This window comes from Oryctolagus cuniculus, chromosome 18 (assembly GCF_964237555.1).
Source record: "Oryctolagus cuniculus chromosome 18, mOryCun1.1, whole genome shotgun sequence".
NCBI classification, from domain to species: Eukaryota; Metazoa; Chordata; class Mammalia; order Lagomorpha; family Leporidae; genus Oryctolagus; species Oryctolagus cuniculus.
Genome location: NC_091449.1, coordinates 13353984 through 13369247, shown reverse-complemented (window position 1 = coordinate 13369247; position 15264 = coordinate 13353984). Strand labels below are relative to the sequence as shown.

The 15264-nt window shown below is 56.4% G+C and overlaps 1 protein-coding gene across 2 annotated transcripts in view; it reads left to right on the top strand.

Moving 5' to 3' along the window:
* Nucleotides 1-15264, top strand: part of AXL (AXL receptor tyrosine kinase) — a 28993-nt gene that overhangs the window by 9563 nt on the left and 4166 nt on the right. The window contains exons 7-19 of one of the 2 annotated variants that reach the window (XM_008249707.4): nucleotides 1476-1686; nucleotides 1964-2103; nucleotides 2732-2882; nucleotides 3064-3090; nucleotides 5633-5765; nucleotides 6015-6106; nucleotides 7420-7515; nucleotides 7627-7704; nucleotides 9604-9696; nucleotides 10037-10158; nucleotides 10722-10831; nucleotides 13951-14110; nucleotides 14769-14905. In XM_008249707.4, coding sequence (XP_008247929.3) covers nucleotides 1476-1686; nucleotides 1964-2103; nucleotides 2732-2882; nucleotides 3064-3090; nucleotides 5633-5765; nucleotides 6015-6106; nucleotides 7420-7515; nucleotides 7627-7704; nucleotides 9604-9696; nucleotides 10037-10158; nucleotides 10722-10831; nucleotides 13951-14110; nucleotides 14769-14905 — 1550 coding nt within the window. The remainder of the gene's footprint in view (nucleotides 1-1475; nucleotides 1687-1963; nucleotides 2104-2731; nucleotides 2883-3063; nucleotides 3091-5632; nucleotides 5766-6014; nucleotides 6107-7419; nucleotides 7516-7626; nucleotides 7705-9603; nucleotides 9697-10036; nucleotides 10159-10721; nucleotides 10832-13950; nucleotides 14111-14768; nucleotides 14906-15264) is intronic. The other variant, XM_051836360.2, reaches the window with a different exon arrangement.

The window sequence follows — 15264 nt, the reverse complement described above, 5'->3', positions numbered from 1 at the left end:
GCACTGCGACCGGCGCACCGCGCTGATCCGATGGCAGGAGCCAGGTACTTATCCTGGTCTCCCATGTGGGTGCAGGGCCCAAGTACCTGGGCCATCCTCCACTGCACTCCCTGGCCACAGCAGAGAGCTGGCCTGGAAGAGAGGCAACCGGGACAGAATCCGGAGCCCCGACCGGGACTAGAACCCGATGTGCCGGCGCCACAAGGCGGAGGATTAGCCTAGTGAGCCGCGGTGCCGGCCAACTCTTGTGTGCCCCAGTTCAGCCAACCCCGTAAAGCAGAGCCACTGTTGTCCGCCCATTTTACAGAAGAGGAAACCGAGGCACAGAGCCAGGGAGTGGAGAGTCTGGATTGAGCCCAAGCCCTTCAGCTCTAAGTTACACCACCTCTCTGGATTGCTGAGAGCTTTTGTCACTTTTATTGATGCTCTCGCTGTAAACAGAGCCTTGGGGACAGAATGGGGTTCACACTCTAGGGTCAGGAGTGACAAACCGATGATGTTGGACAAGTAATTCCATCTCTCTGGGCCTCAGTGACCTCACCTGCGTGACCGGGATAAGCATGGACCTACCTCAGTGCCAGGGTAAATGAATGCAGATTTGTGAACGGTGCTCAGTGCACGCCAGACGTGTCCTTATGCTTGTAAGGATCCTACGAAGTCTTTGGCGTACACCTAGATGGTTTCACCTGCAGAGTTGTCCATGTAACCAGCCTCCAAATCAAAACGCAGCTCCTGGGACAGGTGTTGGCACAGTGAGTTGGAGCACCCTGTGTCAGAGTGCTGATTCCACTCCCGGCTGCTCGGCTTCCAGTCCAGTCCCCTGCTCATGCACCTGCGAAGGCAGCGGAAGACGGCCCAAGTGCTTGGGCCCCTGTCACCCATGTGGGAGACCTGGATGGAGCTCCTGGCTTCCTAGCTTCAGCCTGGACCAGCTCCAGCCTTGCAGCCATTTGGGGAATGAACCAGCAGCTGGAAGATCTCTCTCTGTGTCACTCTTTCAAATAAGTAAATAAAGCTTTGAAGAAAAACAGACACACGAACAAGCACAGACCCTTCCCAAGCCCCAGGAAGGCCCCTCGGCTCCTAGAGAGGAGCGCCCTGCGGGCTTCTGCTGTGGGAGGTGGCCTTTGCCTGCGGGCCGGCTCAGCGCTGGGGTCTCAGAGGCTCCTGCTTGCTTTGCTGTCGCAGCTGTGACCATCACGCCATTCATCGTCCTTACTACAACCGAGGCCGAACGCCTGCCGTGCACCTGGCCTCCTCGGGTGTCCATAACATGTACGCTTTCAACAACCCAGGGGCATTTGCCCCTCTAAGCCCCCTTTCTCCAGATGGGGAAACTGAGGCTCGGAGAGGAACGAGAGTCTTGCCAGAGGAGGTGGCCTTTGTGTGATGATACAGCCAAGGGTGGGTGGTCACACCAGGGCCGCGACAGCTGAGAGCTTTTCCTGTCCCCACGCCCTTCCCTCTCTTCCCAGGCAGTGCTGTCAGATGATGGGGTGGGCCTCTGGCCGGGACAGCCCGACCCCCCGGAGGAGCCCCTCACCTTGCAAGCAGCCGTGCCCCCTCACCATCTGCGGCTGGGCAGCCTCTATCCTCACACCTCTTACCACATCCGGGTGTCATGCACCAGCAGCCAGGGCCCCTCACCCTGGACCCACTGGCTACCCGTGGCGACGCCGGAGGGAGGTAAGTGGGCTGGGCAGGGAGATGTTGCCCACTGCCCTGCTGGAGCTTGTGTGCCTCTCGCACTTTACCCCGTCCCCCTCATTGCGTCCCCCGCCTCTCAACCCCGTCCGTGGCGTCGCTCACCTCTCCCCGACCCCCACCCCCGTGCTTCTGCTCACAGGAGGCCTGCAGCGTTGCCCACGTGCCTGCCCTTTGCACCATGCCTAACTTCCTGGGAACGGGGGAGGGGGTCAGGAAGCAGTGGGGATGCTAGCTTCCCTTCTTCCCTGTCCTCCAGTGCCCCTGGGCCCCCCCGAGAATGTTAGCGCTGTGCGGAACGGAAGCCAGGCCCTCGTGCGTTGGCAAGAGCCAAAGGCACCCCTGCAGGGCACCCTGCTAGGATACCGGCTGGCGTATCGAAGCCAGGACACCCCCGAGGTGGGTGCTGCTGGCTGGGGTGGGGCGGGGTGGCTGGAGGAGGGATTCGGAGAGGAGATGGAAAACATAGAAAGTTGTCCAGGTGGGGTGGCATTCGGTCACTCACACGTCCGGGAGCACGTTCTGGGGAGGTTGAGTGCTCCGGGGAGGGGTTAGGGGACGATTCTCTGTGAACCTCTGCGACGGCGTTTCAGGAGACACCTGCTGCCTACGACAGTTGCGCAGTTCTGTCTGAGGCGGTGGTGCAGCATCTTGAGGAAGCGGGGCTCTCCCGATGAGTGCAGAGCTGCTCCGTGGGTTTGGAGAGCTAGGGCAGGAGGCCTGGAGGGGACGGAGTTCCAGGTGAGAAGGCGAGACGGCTTCTTCAGCAGACCTTCCCTGAGCAGTGCTGGGTGCCGAGCGCCGTGCTAAGGAGTTGGGGGGCACCTCAGGGAATGAGACAGGCGAGGCCCTTGCCCTGGTGCCGTCTCCCACTGGGCCTGTGGATGGAGAAGTGAAAAGGAAAGGGGGAGCAGATGTAGGGGAGGAGGGGCTGGAGGATGAGGGCTCTGGGAAAGAGACGGGGTTGAGGCTGAGGCTTGAGCTATGGGCCTGGCCTTCTACCCTCGTGCCCCTCTGGACCACCTAGGTGCTAATGGACATAGGGCTCAAGCGAGAAGTGACCCTGGAGCTGCGGGGAGACAGGCCTGTGCCCAACCTGACGGTGTGTGTGGCAGCCTACACGGCTGCTGGGGATGGGCCCTGGAGCCTCCCCGTGCCCTTGGAGCCCTGGCGTCCAGGTAACTCCTGAGCCATGCTCAGCCCTCTCCTGCAGCACCCTTGTCCCTCCTTGCCACCCCGACCTGCACCCTGTTCCGTTCCTACCCCAAGGCTTCCTGGGGCCATCTCTGACTCCTTCACTGGGCCACACCAGCCTTGCCCTCTCTGAGCACGTCTCCCCTCTGTCCTTTCTCCTCGCAGGGCAAGGACAGCCAGTCCACCAGCTGGGTAAGGGCTTTGGCACCTCCTGTCTTCTCTTCCTCCCCTCTACACCCAAGGAGGGTCCCATTAGCATGCACATGCCCTTTGCACATGCCCTTCATGTTTCTCAAACTCATCATTCTTGTCCTCTGCTTCTTGAGTTTGTGTGGCCCTTGATGGAGGTGCCTAGAATTGCCCAGCATAAGTAGGTCCTTAGTGAATGGTAGACTGGTGGGTGAGTCAGTGATGAATGGATGGATGGAGGGGGGTAGATGAGTATATGGATTGATGAATGGTTGGTGGGTGGGTATCTGGATGGATAGGTAAATGGTGAGTGGACGGATAGATGGATGTATGGATAGATGAATAGATGGGTGAGTGGGTCAGTGGATGGACGGATAGATGGATGGATGGGTGAGTGGGTCAGTGGATGGACTGATAGATGGATGGATGGGTGAGTGGATGGATAGATGGATGTATGGATAGATGAATAGATGGGTGGGTGGGTCAGATGGATGGACGGATAGATGGATGGATGGATGGGTGAGTGGACGGATAGATGGATGTATGGATAGATGGATGGATGGGTGAGTGGATGGATTGATGGATGTATGGATAGATGGATGGATGGGTGAGTGGGTCAGTGGATGGATGGATAGATGGATGGATGGGTGGGTGGATGGATATACAAAGGGTGCATGGGTAGAGGGATATATGGATAGAAGAATGGTGGGTCAATGGATAGATGGATGGATGGGTAGGTGGATGAGGCATGCTCATCATATCTGTTCCTCTCAAATAGTTCCCCAGCAATTCTCAACTTCTCCTCCTACACCTGTCATACCCTCCTAACACCATCTCAGTCCACCTCTTGCAACTCAACCCACTACCCTCAGTACTCCTCACATGTCTTCCTTTCTTCACAAAGGCATTCCACACTCATCCCACCTTCCTGTCGCGCACATCCCTTTGTATTCCTTCATTCCTCTCACACGCCTCCCAAACCTATGACACACACACGGAGTTCTCACAAGCTCTGCACACCATGTACACACTCACACCACCCATTGCAGACACCAAGAAACTTCCAGTCCACACTAGCCTACACCCTACAGCTCCCCTCGCTCACTCCTCAGACACCGTTTCTCACCCCTCACCAGTCACAGCCCACTACACACTCTGTGCACCATTACGCCTGCCCCATCTCCACACCCTTCCCATGCAACCCACACCCCTCGCCTGCCCTAGTCACTTCCTTTACCTGTTCATGTGCACGTCTCTCACCCTGAACGTCATCGCCTGCTCCCAGTGTCTAAACCTCACCTCTGTGCACAGCAGTCCCGCACTGTGTACACTCACCGTGCCCCTTGCACAGGTGTCTCGCCCTCCTCCCTGCTTTATGAGAACGCTTTCAGGCGTGGGTGTCGTGGCACAGCAGGTGGAGCTACCACTGAGGAGACCCACACTCCATATTGCAGCGCCAGTGCCAGTCCTGGCTGCTCTGCTTCTGATCCAGCTTCCTGCTGATGCATCCTGGGAAGCGGAAGGTGATGGCTCAAGTACTAGGGCTCCTGCCTCCCATGTGGGAGACCCGGATGGAATTCCCCGGGCTCCTGGCTTCAGCCTGGCCCAGCCCTCACAACTGTGGGCTTTTAGCAAGTGAACCAGCAGATAGATTTCTCTCTCTCTACCTCCCCCACCCCCCGCCATTCAGATGAAAGTAAATAAACACTTTTTTACCATAACATCCTTTCATAGTCATTACACCGGACAGCATTACACCAAAGACATGCGTTGGTCCTTTGTTCATCAGTCTTGCACTCCTTGCACAAGCCTCACCCACCATCCTGTGTTCTCTTTCCTACTCACCTGTTTTTCCACACTCAACACCACCCACCTTGCATAATTATCACACACACCTACTCTACTTGAAACTTATTCCCACCCGTCCCAGTGCTCCTTGGACACTCACAACTCATCCTGCACAGTCATCAGATATTCATCCCGCTCTTCAAATATTTATTTATTTGGAAGACAGAGAAAGAGAGAGACGCGTGCACTTCCATCTGCTGGTTCCCTCCCCAGATAGCCACAACAGCCAGGTCTGGGCTAGTCGGAAGGTAGGAATCAGGAATTCCATCTGGGTCTCCCGTGTGGGTGGCAAAACCCAAGCACTTGCACTGTCTCCTGCTGCTTCCCAGGCATGTTCTCCTGCAGCTGGACCAGAAGCAGAGTAGCCCAGACTCAAACCAGTGCTCTGGCTCGGGATGCTGGTTTCGCAAGCAGCAGCTGAACCTGCTGCACCATCACACCATCCCCTCATTCTGCTCTCAACTCGACGTTCCTACACTTCTCACGTTCCTTCTGCTTTAACACACACTCCTGTCATATCCGCCGCATGCCCTGCCTGACCCTGCCCAGTGTCCGTGGATACACGATTGCACCCCTCATCAAATGCACCCACACCTCCTTCTACGCCTCCTGCCTCCCTCCCACATCACCCCCCGGGGGTCCCAGGGAGCTGAATCCAGGGCCTCCGCCATGATCTGTCCCCCATACCCTCTGACAGTGAGTGAACCCCCAGCTCCCGCCTTCTCATGGCCCTGGTGGTATGTACTGCTGGGAGCAGTTGTGGCCGCTGCTTGCGTCCTCATCTTGGCCCTCTTCCTTGTCCACCGGCGGAAGAAGGAGACTCGCTATGGGTGAGCTGGGGAGGCTTATGTGGCCTGGGATGGAGAGGCTGGAGGCAAAGAGACCAGTGAGGAGGCTGTGCAGGAAGAGAGGCGACCCAGAATCAGGATGAGAGCAAGAGGGTCTGGGGAATGATTGGAAGGTGGAAGGGAGCAGCCCAAGACTCACTCAGCAGCACTGGAGGAGAGGGCAGGCAGGACCCGGGGCTGGGCTGGTGCTCACGGTTCTTTCCTGCCTTCCCCTTCTCCCCATCCCCCCAGAGAGGTGTTTGAGCCAACAGTGGAGCGGGGTGAGCTGGTGGTCAGATACCGGGTCCGCAAGTCCTACAGTCGCCGGACTACTGAAGCTACCTGTAAGTGAACGCCATGGCTCCCTGACCAGGTCTGGGGCTAACACGTGTAGAGAATCAGACCTGCTGGGCTCCTGTAGACGCATGACACAAACAACAGAATCATTAACCCATAGGTTCTGCTGGTGGACTGTAGGTTCACGGATGGTCCCAGCTGAGGAGGGTCCTTGGAAGCCACTCTGTCAAATATCCTCATTTTTCCAGTTGGGGAAACTGAAATTCAGAAAGAAGAGGAACAGAGTGAGGTCCTCCTAGCACACAGGGAGAACACTGCCGTGGCCCCCAGGGGACATGTGGGAAGGGCTGGGAAAGACATTTGTGTAAGAGAAGGAGTAAGCAGCAGGGAGGTCGCAGCAACCTTGTGGAGTAACCGACAGCTGCGTTCTGAGAGTGTGATCCTGGTCCCCTGGGGTCCCCAAGACATTTTGCAGGGGTCCATGAGGTCAAAACTATTTTCATCATAAGGAAAGATCGCATTTGTCCTTTTGCACTCTTATGATCATTCAGTAGAGTTTTCTAGAAACTCCCTGACCTGAGATGATGTCACCAGTGACTGTGATGATTGATGGAACACGTGCTCTTGTATGCTTGTGGTTTAAAATGCTATCCATCCTGGGTTTCAGCACAAAAAAGCAAAACAAACAAACAAACAACTATCTGTTTCTATTTTGAATACCAGAAATACTGATGTAAACATATAACCCACACCAGTACAGGGGCCCTGAGATCAGTAAGTTTGAGAACTCTTACTATATAGCAATGAAAATGAATAAACCGCAGTGACACACAGCCATTATATAGCAGTGATCACAGGCATAATGCTGAGTGAAAGAAACCAAACACTAAAGAGCATGCGCCGGGTGAGTCCATGTCTGCAACATTCACCAATGAAACAGCTGACCAGCCCACTGTAAGAGAAGTCAACAAAGGGCAGGCCGTGTGCTTTCCTTGTCCTGGCTGCTGGTTGCAACGTTGTGTTTGGTTTGTGAAAATCCACCGAGCAGTGCACGCAGGATGTGTGCAAGTTACGCCTCAGTAAGAAGAAATTATTTTTAACAAGTACTGCAGGGAACTGACCATCAGGGTGCCCACTGGAGCAAGTTCGTGTGCCCGACTTTAGCCTTGTAGTTGCCGCCTCGGAGGAAGGTTTGGGAGTCCCGGGGTGTAGCTAGGGTGAGGGTAGGGAGGTACTCAGGGCAGCCTCAGATGTTGAAGCAGCACAGAAGTGGTGTAGGACGTCAGCAGTGGACAGAGGCCTGCCGATGAGCCTCCCCGAGTGTCGGCCCTGCTGCCTGACTCTGTCCACCTCCATGCAGTGAACAGCCTGGGCATCAGTGAAGACTTGAAGGAGAAGCTGCGGGACGTGATGGTGGACCGGCACAAGGTGGCCCTGGGGAAGACCTTGGGAGAAGGTGAGGCCCCCAGCCCACACGTACCCTCCTCCGTCCCCGCCTGCACCTGACTGTAGGAAACGCAGTCCCCATGGGCCCCTGAGGCCAAAGTCTCCCTTGGGCCGTGCACAGGAGAGTTTGGAGCCGTGATGGAGGGTCAGCTCAACCAGGACGACTCCATCCTCAAGGTGGCCGTGAAGACAATGAAGAGTGAGTCTGTGCGTGCGTGTGCACGTGTGGGACCCCAGCCCCAACCCAGGAATGGTAATGGCAGATTGACCACAGTGTAGCACCTCAGTGTTAACAAATAGAAAAGGGAGCCAGGTGTTTGACAGAAGGAACTGAATACAGGCACTCACCACATAGGTGGAGGAAGGAACAGGAAGTCTCTTCCACCCCTAGCTGTGAACAGCAGAGGGAGGAAGTGATGTCATCAAACCTGTGGCCAGGGGCGCCTGGAGGAAGTTGAGACCACAGAGTTAGGGGCTGCCCGTGGGCGCCAGAAGACACAGCTCCGTGAAGGTAGAGAGAAGATGAAATATCCTGCCTTCTCCCCGCCTCCCCCACCACTGCCCATCTCCCATAATGCCAGCTCTTGGCAAACCCCGGCAGGAAGCCAGCAGGGAAGGGAGCCTGGGAAATGCAGTGTTCAAGGAGCACTCCCCACCCCATGATACAGCAGAGTGGGGGAGGTCTGGGGAGGCACGCTGCAGGATCCAGGACCGTGACTTCCCCTCGTCCTCTGGAAGACTGGATCGGGATGTCCCTGCCTCCCTGGGCTGTTGCGAGACAAAGCAGTGAATGCGGGGGTGGCAGGTAGTTCTTGCAGTTAACCGCAGCTAAGCATTTACATCATCAGACAGGTGCTAGCCAGTCCAGGGCCACATAGCACAGGAAGTCCAGCTCTGAGTCCTTTTTACGCAGAGAAGGAAAAGCATAGAGGGTCAGGCTGGGGCTGGAGTTGGGGGAGGAATGGCTCCTTCCTGACTTACAGGGATTAAAGCGTAGGCTACGGCGTCATCGTCATTCACTCATTCATTCATCACTGAGCACTTCCTGTGCACCAGGAAAAAAAAAATGGGTATTTACGCACTTGAAAGGCAGCATGACAGAGAGATCTTCCATCTGCTGTTTTACTCCCCACAAGGCCAAAAATGGCTGGAGCTGGTCCTGACTAAAGCCAGGCGCCCAGAGCTCAAGAGTTCCTTCCAGGGCTCCCACATGGGTGGCGGGGGCCCAAATACTGGGTCATCATCTGTTGCTTTCCCAGGCACATTAGCAGGGAGCTGGACCAGAAGTGGAGCTGCCGGCACGGGAACTTGCCTCCATGTGGGATGCTGTCGTCCAAAGCGGCGACTTGAGCCTCTGCAACCCTGGCTCCAGGTTACCTTCTTGACCTGGGCAGCCTCAGGCAGGTCACCTTGCCCCTCCAGGTCAGAGAGTCCTGACCTGTAAAATGGGACAGCATTAACCCTGGGAGTCTCAGAGCAGTTGGAAAACATTGGGAGGCAGCCTGGAGTGAGAGTGAGTACCCGGACCCCAGGCTGCCTGGGGTTGAGTTCTGCCTGTTCCACCTTGCAGCTCTGGGCACCCTTGGGCACATTCCTTTTCGTGCCTTGGTTTCCTCATCTTTAAATGAGGATGAGGGGCCAGGGCTGTGGGGTAGTGGGTTCATCTGCCAACTGCGATGCCAGCATCCCATATGAGCGCCAGTGCGAATCCCGGCTTGTCCACTTCTGGTCCAGCTCCCTGCTGATGCTCCTGGGAAAGCAGCAAAAGATGGTCCAAGTGCTTGGGCCCCTGCACCTACGTGGGAGGCCCAGATGGAGGTCCAGGGAGTCTGCCTGGCCCAGCCCCAGTTGCACCCATTTGGCAGTGGATGGAAGATCACTGTCTCGTGCATCTCTCTGTCACTCCGCCTTTCAAACAAATAAAATGAATATTTAAATAAATTAAATGAGGAGAACCATGGGCACACCTCGTAGACACATAGTACTGAGTCCAGCATCTTAATCGTGTGTGATGAAGGTGGAGATGAGGACGATGGAGAGGCAGGGGAGGGAAGGAGTCCTCACTCCTGGCCTCACCCACCTTCCTCTCTGCCCCAAGTCGCCATCTGCACCAGGTCGGAGCTGGAGGACTTCCTGAGCGAAGCTGTCTGCATGAAAGAATTTGACCACCCCAACGTCATGAAGCTGCTTGGTGAGTGGGGGAAATCCAGGGGCCCCACGATGATGGTCAAACCCCCACACTCCTGGCTCCCCCACTCCTCTGCTCCTCCAGGGTCAGCAAACTCCGCCCCCTTCTCTCCCTCGCCTTGGAATGCGACCTCTGACCCTTTCCAGAAATAGCTGAGGTCCCCAGGGGGGCTCCGGAAACATCCCTGGGAACTCTGCTGGAAGTGGCTTCTCTGAAACTCTCCCTGTCACTGCCCGCCCCAGCCCCCAGCAACAGAGAGGGAAGCAGAGGCTGGAGTCTGGCTGGGAGGGCGCCGGCCTCCCCTCAGTCCAGCTGGAGTGATGGGGCTGCCTGGGGGGCTCAGGCGTCTGTTTCCAGGGTTCTGAACGAGAAGGCTTCCCGGCACCTGTGGTCATCTTACCTTTCATGAAACATGGAGACTTACACAGCTTCCTCCTCTACTCGCGGCTTGGGGACCAGCCGATGGTGAGGGGTGTTTAATCATGGCTGCACTCCGTGAGCACACACCAGGCGCCAGCACTGTCCAGACACTGGCCAGATTGTGGGGCCCGAGCACTTGCTCCCACGGAGCTCGCCGTGCAACGGTGGGACGGTGGGACAGGGTGCTCAACAAGCTGACCACTGCATGACCCAGGCAGCTCCCAGGGAGACGCAGTGGGAGACTGACAGGTTTTTGTGGGTGGGGGAAGGCTGTGACCTTGAAGGAGGCACCAGCTGGGGGGCCTCTGGGAGATTCCGACAGGAGAGGTCACAGCATGGACCAAGGTGGAAACAGGCTTGGTTTGTGTGCTGGCCGGAAAGGAGCCCCTGGCTGGATGTCAGTCAAGGGCAAGGAGAGTGGGAGATGGAGTCAGAGAGGAGGGCAGAGCAGATTATCTGGGGCCTTGGAGGTTGCAGAAAGGGGCTGGGCCTCGTTCTCAGGGCCATGGGAAGAGAGCAGGCAGAGACTGGCGTGCACGAGAAGGGCGGGGAGGAGGCAGGGACTCGGGATCCGCTCATCTCTGCTTGGCCCTGCCTTGGCCCTGCAGTTCCTCCCCACGCAGATGCTGGTGAAGTTCATGACAGACATCGCCAGTGGCATGGAGTACCTGAGTACCAAGAGGTTCATACACCGGGACCTGGCTGCCAGGAATTGCATGTGAGTGTCAAGCCAGAATGCAGGACGGGCCGGCTGCCCCCTCAGGGAAGGCGGAACCCAGGACTGGGGTCGCAAGTTCAACAGGGGAGTCTGGGAGGCCTCCTGGAAGAGGAGGAGAGAGAAGGGACCAGAGGGGAGGCTTGGTGTGCAGCAGGAGGTGAGCAGAGGGGCAGAGGTGACCAGAGGAGCCTCCTCTGTGCCCCTCCATCTGTGCCTTGCCTGTGGCTGTCCTTTGGGAAGGGCCACGTTGGATAAGGGGGCCAGAATCTCCACCAGCGGACGAGCGGAATACAGGCCACAGCAGCCGCCCAGGGGAGTGGGGCGGGGGGACAGGACCACAGGCTCAGAGTGTTGGGCTCATGACAACTTCAGACTCATCGAAAGCAGGCCTGGGAAAAACGCTTTGACAAGGCTCGACCATGTACACAGCTTGCGGGAATCTGAAAATGGGTATTCCTCCCCCGCACACGTGGACCATGGGCATGGGCCGTCTTTATAAGGCACAAAATCAAACAAAAGTAAGCCTCGCTGTTGGAGGGGAAGAGTGCTTACCCCGGGAGGGGCCTCAACCTAAGGGGAGCACCAGGGGGCTGGTAATGTCTCCTTCCTCTAGTTTTTATACTTTAAAAAATCGGTGCATGTTCTACCTTCACTAAAATACGCACTCGGGCAGCTCAGCCAGTTGTTACACGTGTCTGGCCGCTGTGCTGCTTGGAACACCTGCCTTCCAAATCAGAGTGCTTCGCCCCAGTCCCAGCTCCACTTCTGACTCCAGCTTCCTACTAGCGCGCCCTGGGAGGCAGCAGGCGATGGCTCAAATACTTGGGTCCCTGCCACCCACAGGGAAGACCTGGCTCCTGGCTGAATGTTGCAGGCTTTTGGGGAGTGAATCAATAGATGGAAGATCTCTCTCTTTCTCCCCCCCCCTTTTTCAAATAAAATGGGGGAGGGGGACTCTTAAAATCCAGCTGGCTCCGTCGTGTCCTTCCCCAGCAGTAACCGCTGTCTGACTTCTGTCACATCACTAGTTTCGTCTTTTTTTTTTTAAGATTATTTATTTATTTATTTTGAAAGTCAGAGTTACACAGAAAGAGAAGGAGAGGCAGGGGGGGGGGGTTTCCATCCACTGGTTCACTCCCCAGTTGGCCACAACAGCTGGAGCTGCAGTGATTGGAAGCCAGGAGCCAGGAGCTTCTTCCGGGTCTCTACCACGTAGGTGCAGGGGCCCAAGGACTTAAGTCATCTTCCACTGCTTTCCCAGGCCATAGCAGAGAGCTGAATCAGAAGTGGAGCAGCCGGGACTCGAACTGGTGCCCATATGGGATGCTGGCACTGCAGGCAGAGGCTTTACCTGCTACCCTCCAATGGCTGCCACGGCTGGCGCGCTGCAGCCGGCGCACCACGCTGATCTGATGGCAGGAGGCAGGTACTTATCCTGGTCTCCCATGGGGCGCAGGGCCCGAGCACTTGGGCCATCCTCCACTGCACTCCCTGGCCACAGCAGAGAGCTGGCCTGGAAGAGGGGCAACCAGGACAGAATCCGGCGCCCCGACCGGGACTAGAACCTGGTGTGCCGGTGCCGCAAGGTGGAGGATTAGCCTAGTGAGCCGTGGCGCTGGCCCGCCTCATCTGTTCTTAAATGTCCTCTAACTGCAGCCACGCAGTCTGTACCCCTTATGTCAGGCTTCTCTGGCTAGTGTGATCTTCTGGGATTGTTCCGTGTTGGTATGTGTAATTCGTAGGTTTCTCATTTTCTTTGCTGTGTAGTATTCTACTGTATGAATGTTCTATGGGTGTTTTTTCTTTCTTTTAGTTTTATTTACTTGAAAGGTGGGGACTGGTGTGGTGGCACAGCAGGTTAAGTTCCCATGTCAGAACACTGGTTCAACTCCCCGATGCTCCACTTCTGATCCAGCTTCCTGCCTAACACACCTATGGGAAAGCAACAGAAGATGGCCCAAGCACTTGGACCCCTGCCACCCATGTAGGACACCCGGATGGAGATCCAGGCTCCAGGCTTTGGCCTCTCCAAGCCCCAGTTGTTACGGCTGTTTGGGATAGAAGATTTCTCTCTCCCTCTCTCTTCTTTCCTCTCTTTCTCCCTCTTCTCCTCTCTGTGTGTCACTATGCCTTTTAAATAAAAATAAAAATGAATCTTTAAAAAAGGTTTCTTGAAAGACAGAAAAATAGAGAGCTCTCCCATCAGTGCTGCAACAGACAGAGCTGGGCCAGGCTGACACCAAGAGCTGGGAGTTCCATCTGGGTCTCCCATGTGGGTGGCAGGGATAAAATTACTTTGGCCATCATCTCTGCCTCCTAGAGCACACAGTAGCAGGAAGCGGGATCAGAAGCAGAGCTGAGAGTTGAACGCAGGCACTAGGATATGGGGGGCAGCTTAACCACTGTGCCAGATGCCTGGCTGTGGATGCTGCTGCTGCTGCTTATTTTTTATTTTTTTAAAGATTTATTTATTTATTTATTTGAAAGGCAGAGTTAGAGAGAGGCAGAGGCAGAGAGAGAGAGAGAGGTCTTCCATCCTCTGGTTCACTCCACAGATGGCCACAACAGCTGATCCAAAGCCAGGAGCCTCTTCCGGGTCTCCCATGTGGGTGCAGGGGCCCAAACACTTGGGCCATCTTCTACTGCTTTCCCAGGCCATAGCAGAGAGCTGGATCGGAAGTGGAGCAGCCAGGACTCAAACCAGCGCCCATATGGGATGCCAGCACTGCAGGCAGAGGCTTTTCCCGCTATGCCACAGTGCTGGCCCCTGGGTGTTGCTTCTTAATGTGGGTGCTGGATACATAGGTGTGTCCATGGACACACAGGGAGCCGTTCCCTGAGGGTTTGACATTGTATATCTGCTATCCGCCAAGAAAACTATTAAAGTCAGGAACCTAGGAAGGACTTTAGAATCTGTCGAAACACCAGAGCCAGGCAGGCTGGGAAGGAAACGAGAAGTAAAGCAGTTCCTTCCTGGACTAGGGCAAGGGTGCAGGGGAGAGCTTCCTCACCCTGACACAGAACAGTGTGGCTGGGCAGTGGAGCCCTGTGAGAGCCAGGCAGGCTTCCTGGTGGAGGTGGCTGGGGCCTGGAGCCTGTTCTCTCCCCCATCCCGGCAGGCTGAATGAGAACATGTCCGTGTGTGTGGCCGACTTCGGGCTTTCCAAGAAGATCTACAACGGGGACTACTACCGCCAGGGCCGCATTGCCAAGATGCCCGTCAAGTGGATCGCAATCGAGAGCCTGGCTGACCGCGTCTACACCAGCAAGAGCGACGTGGTATGTGTGCAGGGCTGGCGTGAACAGCAGGGCCTGGCCATCACACACTGCGCCTAGGCAGCTATGGGTGCAGGGTTCGCTGTGTGGGGCGGCATGGGTGTCTGAGTGGTGGTGTGTACATGGGGATACACAGACACACACGTGCATAGCAGCAGTGTGGATCTTACAGGTTAGGAGAAGCAACAATGACCAGGCACGCATGTGCCTGCACCTGCGCAGTGTGTACAGCAGTATGGAGGGTGACAGTTGAGGTCATGTGTCCAGGAAGCACGTAGGTGTGTGCCTGGATAAGCATGCACGTGCATCCACAAAAATTACCTCTGTGTGTGTGTGTGTGTGTGTGTGTGTGTGTAACTGGGGAAAGAATAGCAGAGAGCTGGATTGGAAGTGGAGCATCCAGGACTCGAACCAGCACCCATATGGGATGCCAGCAATGCAGGCAGCAGCTTTACCCGCTATGCCATAGCGCCGGCCCCAGGAAAGAATTTCTATAAATACTTGTGATGCACCAATAGGTGGCTGGGAACATGTGCACATGAGAGGGACTGTACCCGTGAACCTGTGTGTTGGGGGTCTCTGTGCTGTGCCTGTGAACCTACATGTTGGGGGTCTCTTGTGCTGCAGAGCCCCTCTAATCCCCTCCCTCTGCCTCCCATAGTGGTCCTTTGGGGTGACCATGTGGGAGATCGCCACCCGCGGTCAGACGCCGTACCCAGGCGTGGAGAACAGCGAGATTTATGACTACCTGCGCCAGGGAAACCGCCTGAAGCAGCCTGCAGACTGTCTGGATGGACTGTGAGGACCCCTGGGACTCCCCATACACAGCCTTAAATGCACTGCACGCCCCTGAGCACCCCACGTGGCCCGGACATCCCCAGGACCCTTAAGACGTGGGTGCAGTGCTCAGCGTGTGGAGTGACCCTCCTGCCCCTCTCCAGTACTCTGGCAGGACCATTAGGAGCCAATGGGGAGCCAATTAGCTAAGGTTACATGGTGTGCAGGCTGGATCGGGCCCCCCAGCTGTGTGTCCTTGGGCAGTGAGTGACCAACTGCACAACCTCACCCGGTGGCCCTGAGGACCCCACGCTCCTCCCAGGTACTCCTCGGCACCCAGGACACGGCAGAGGCTCGGGTTACTGAACCTCCGCCAGGCT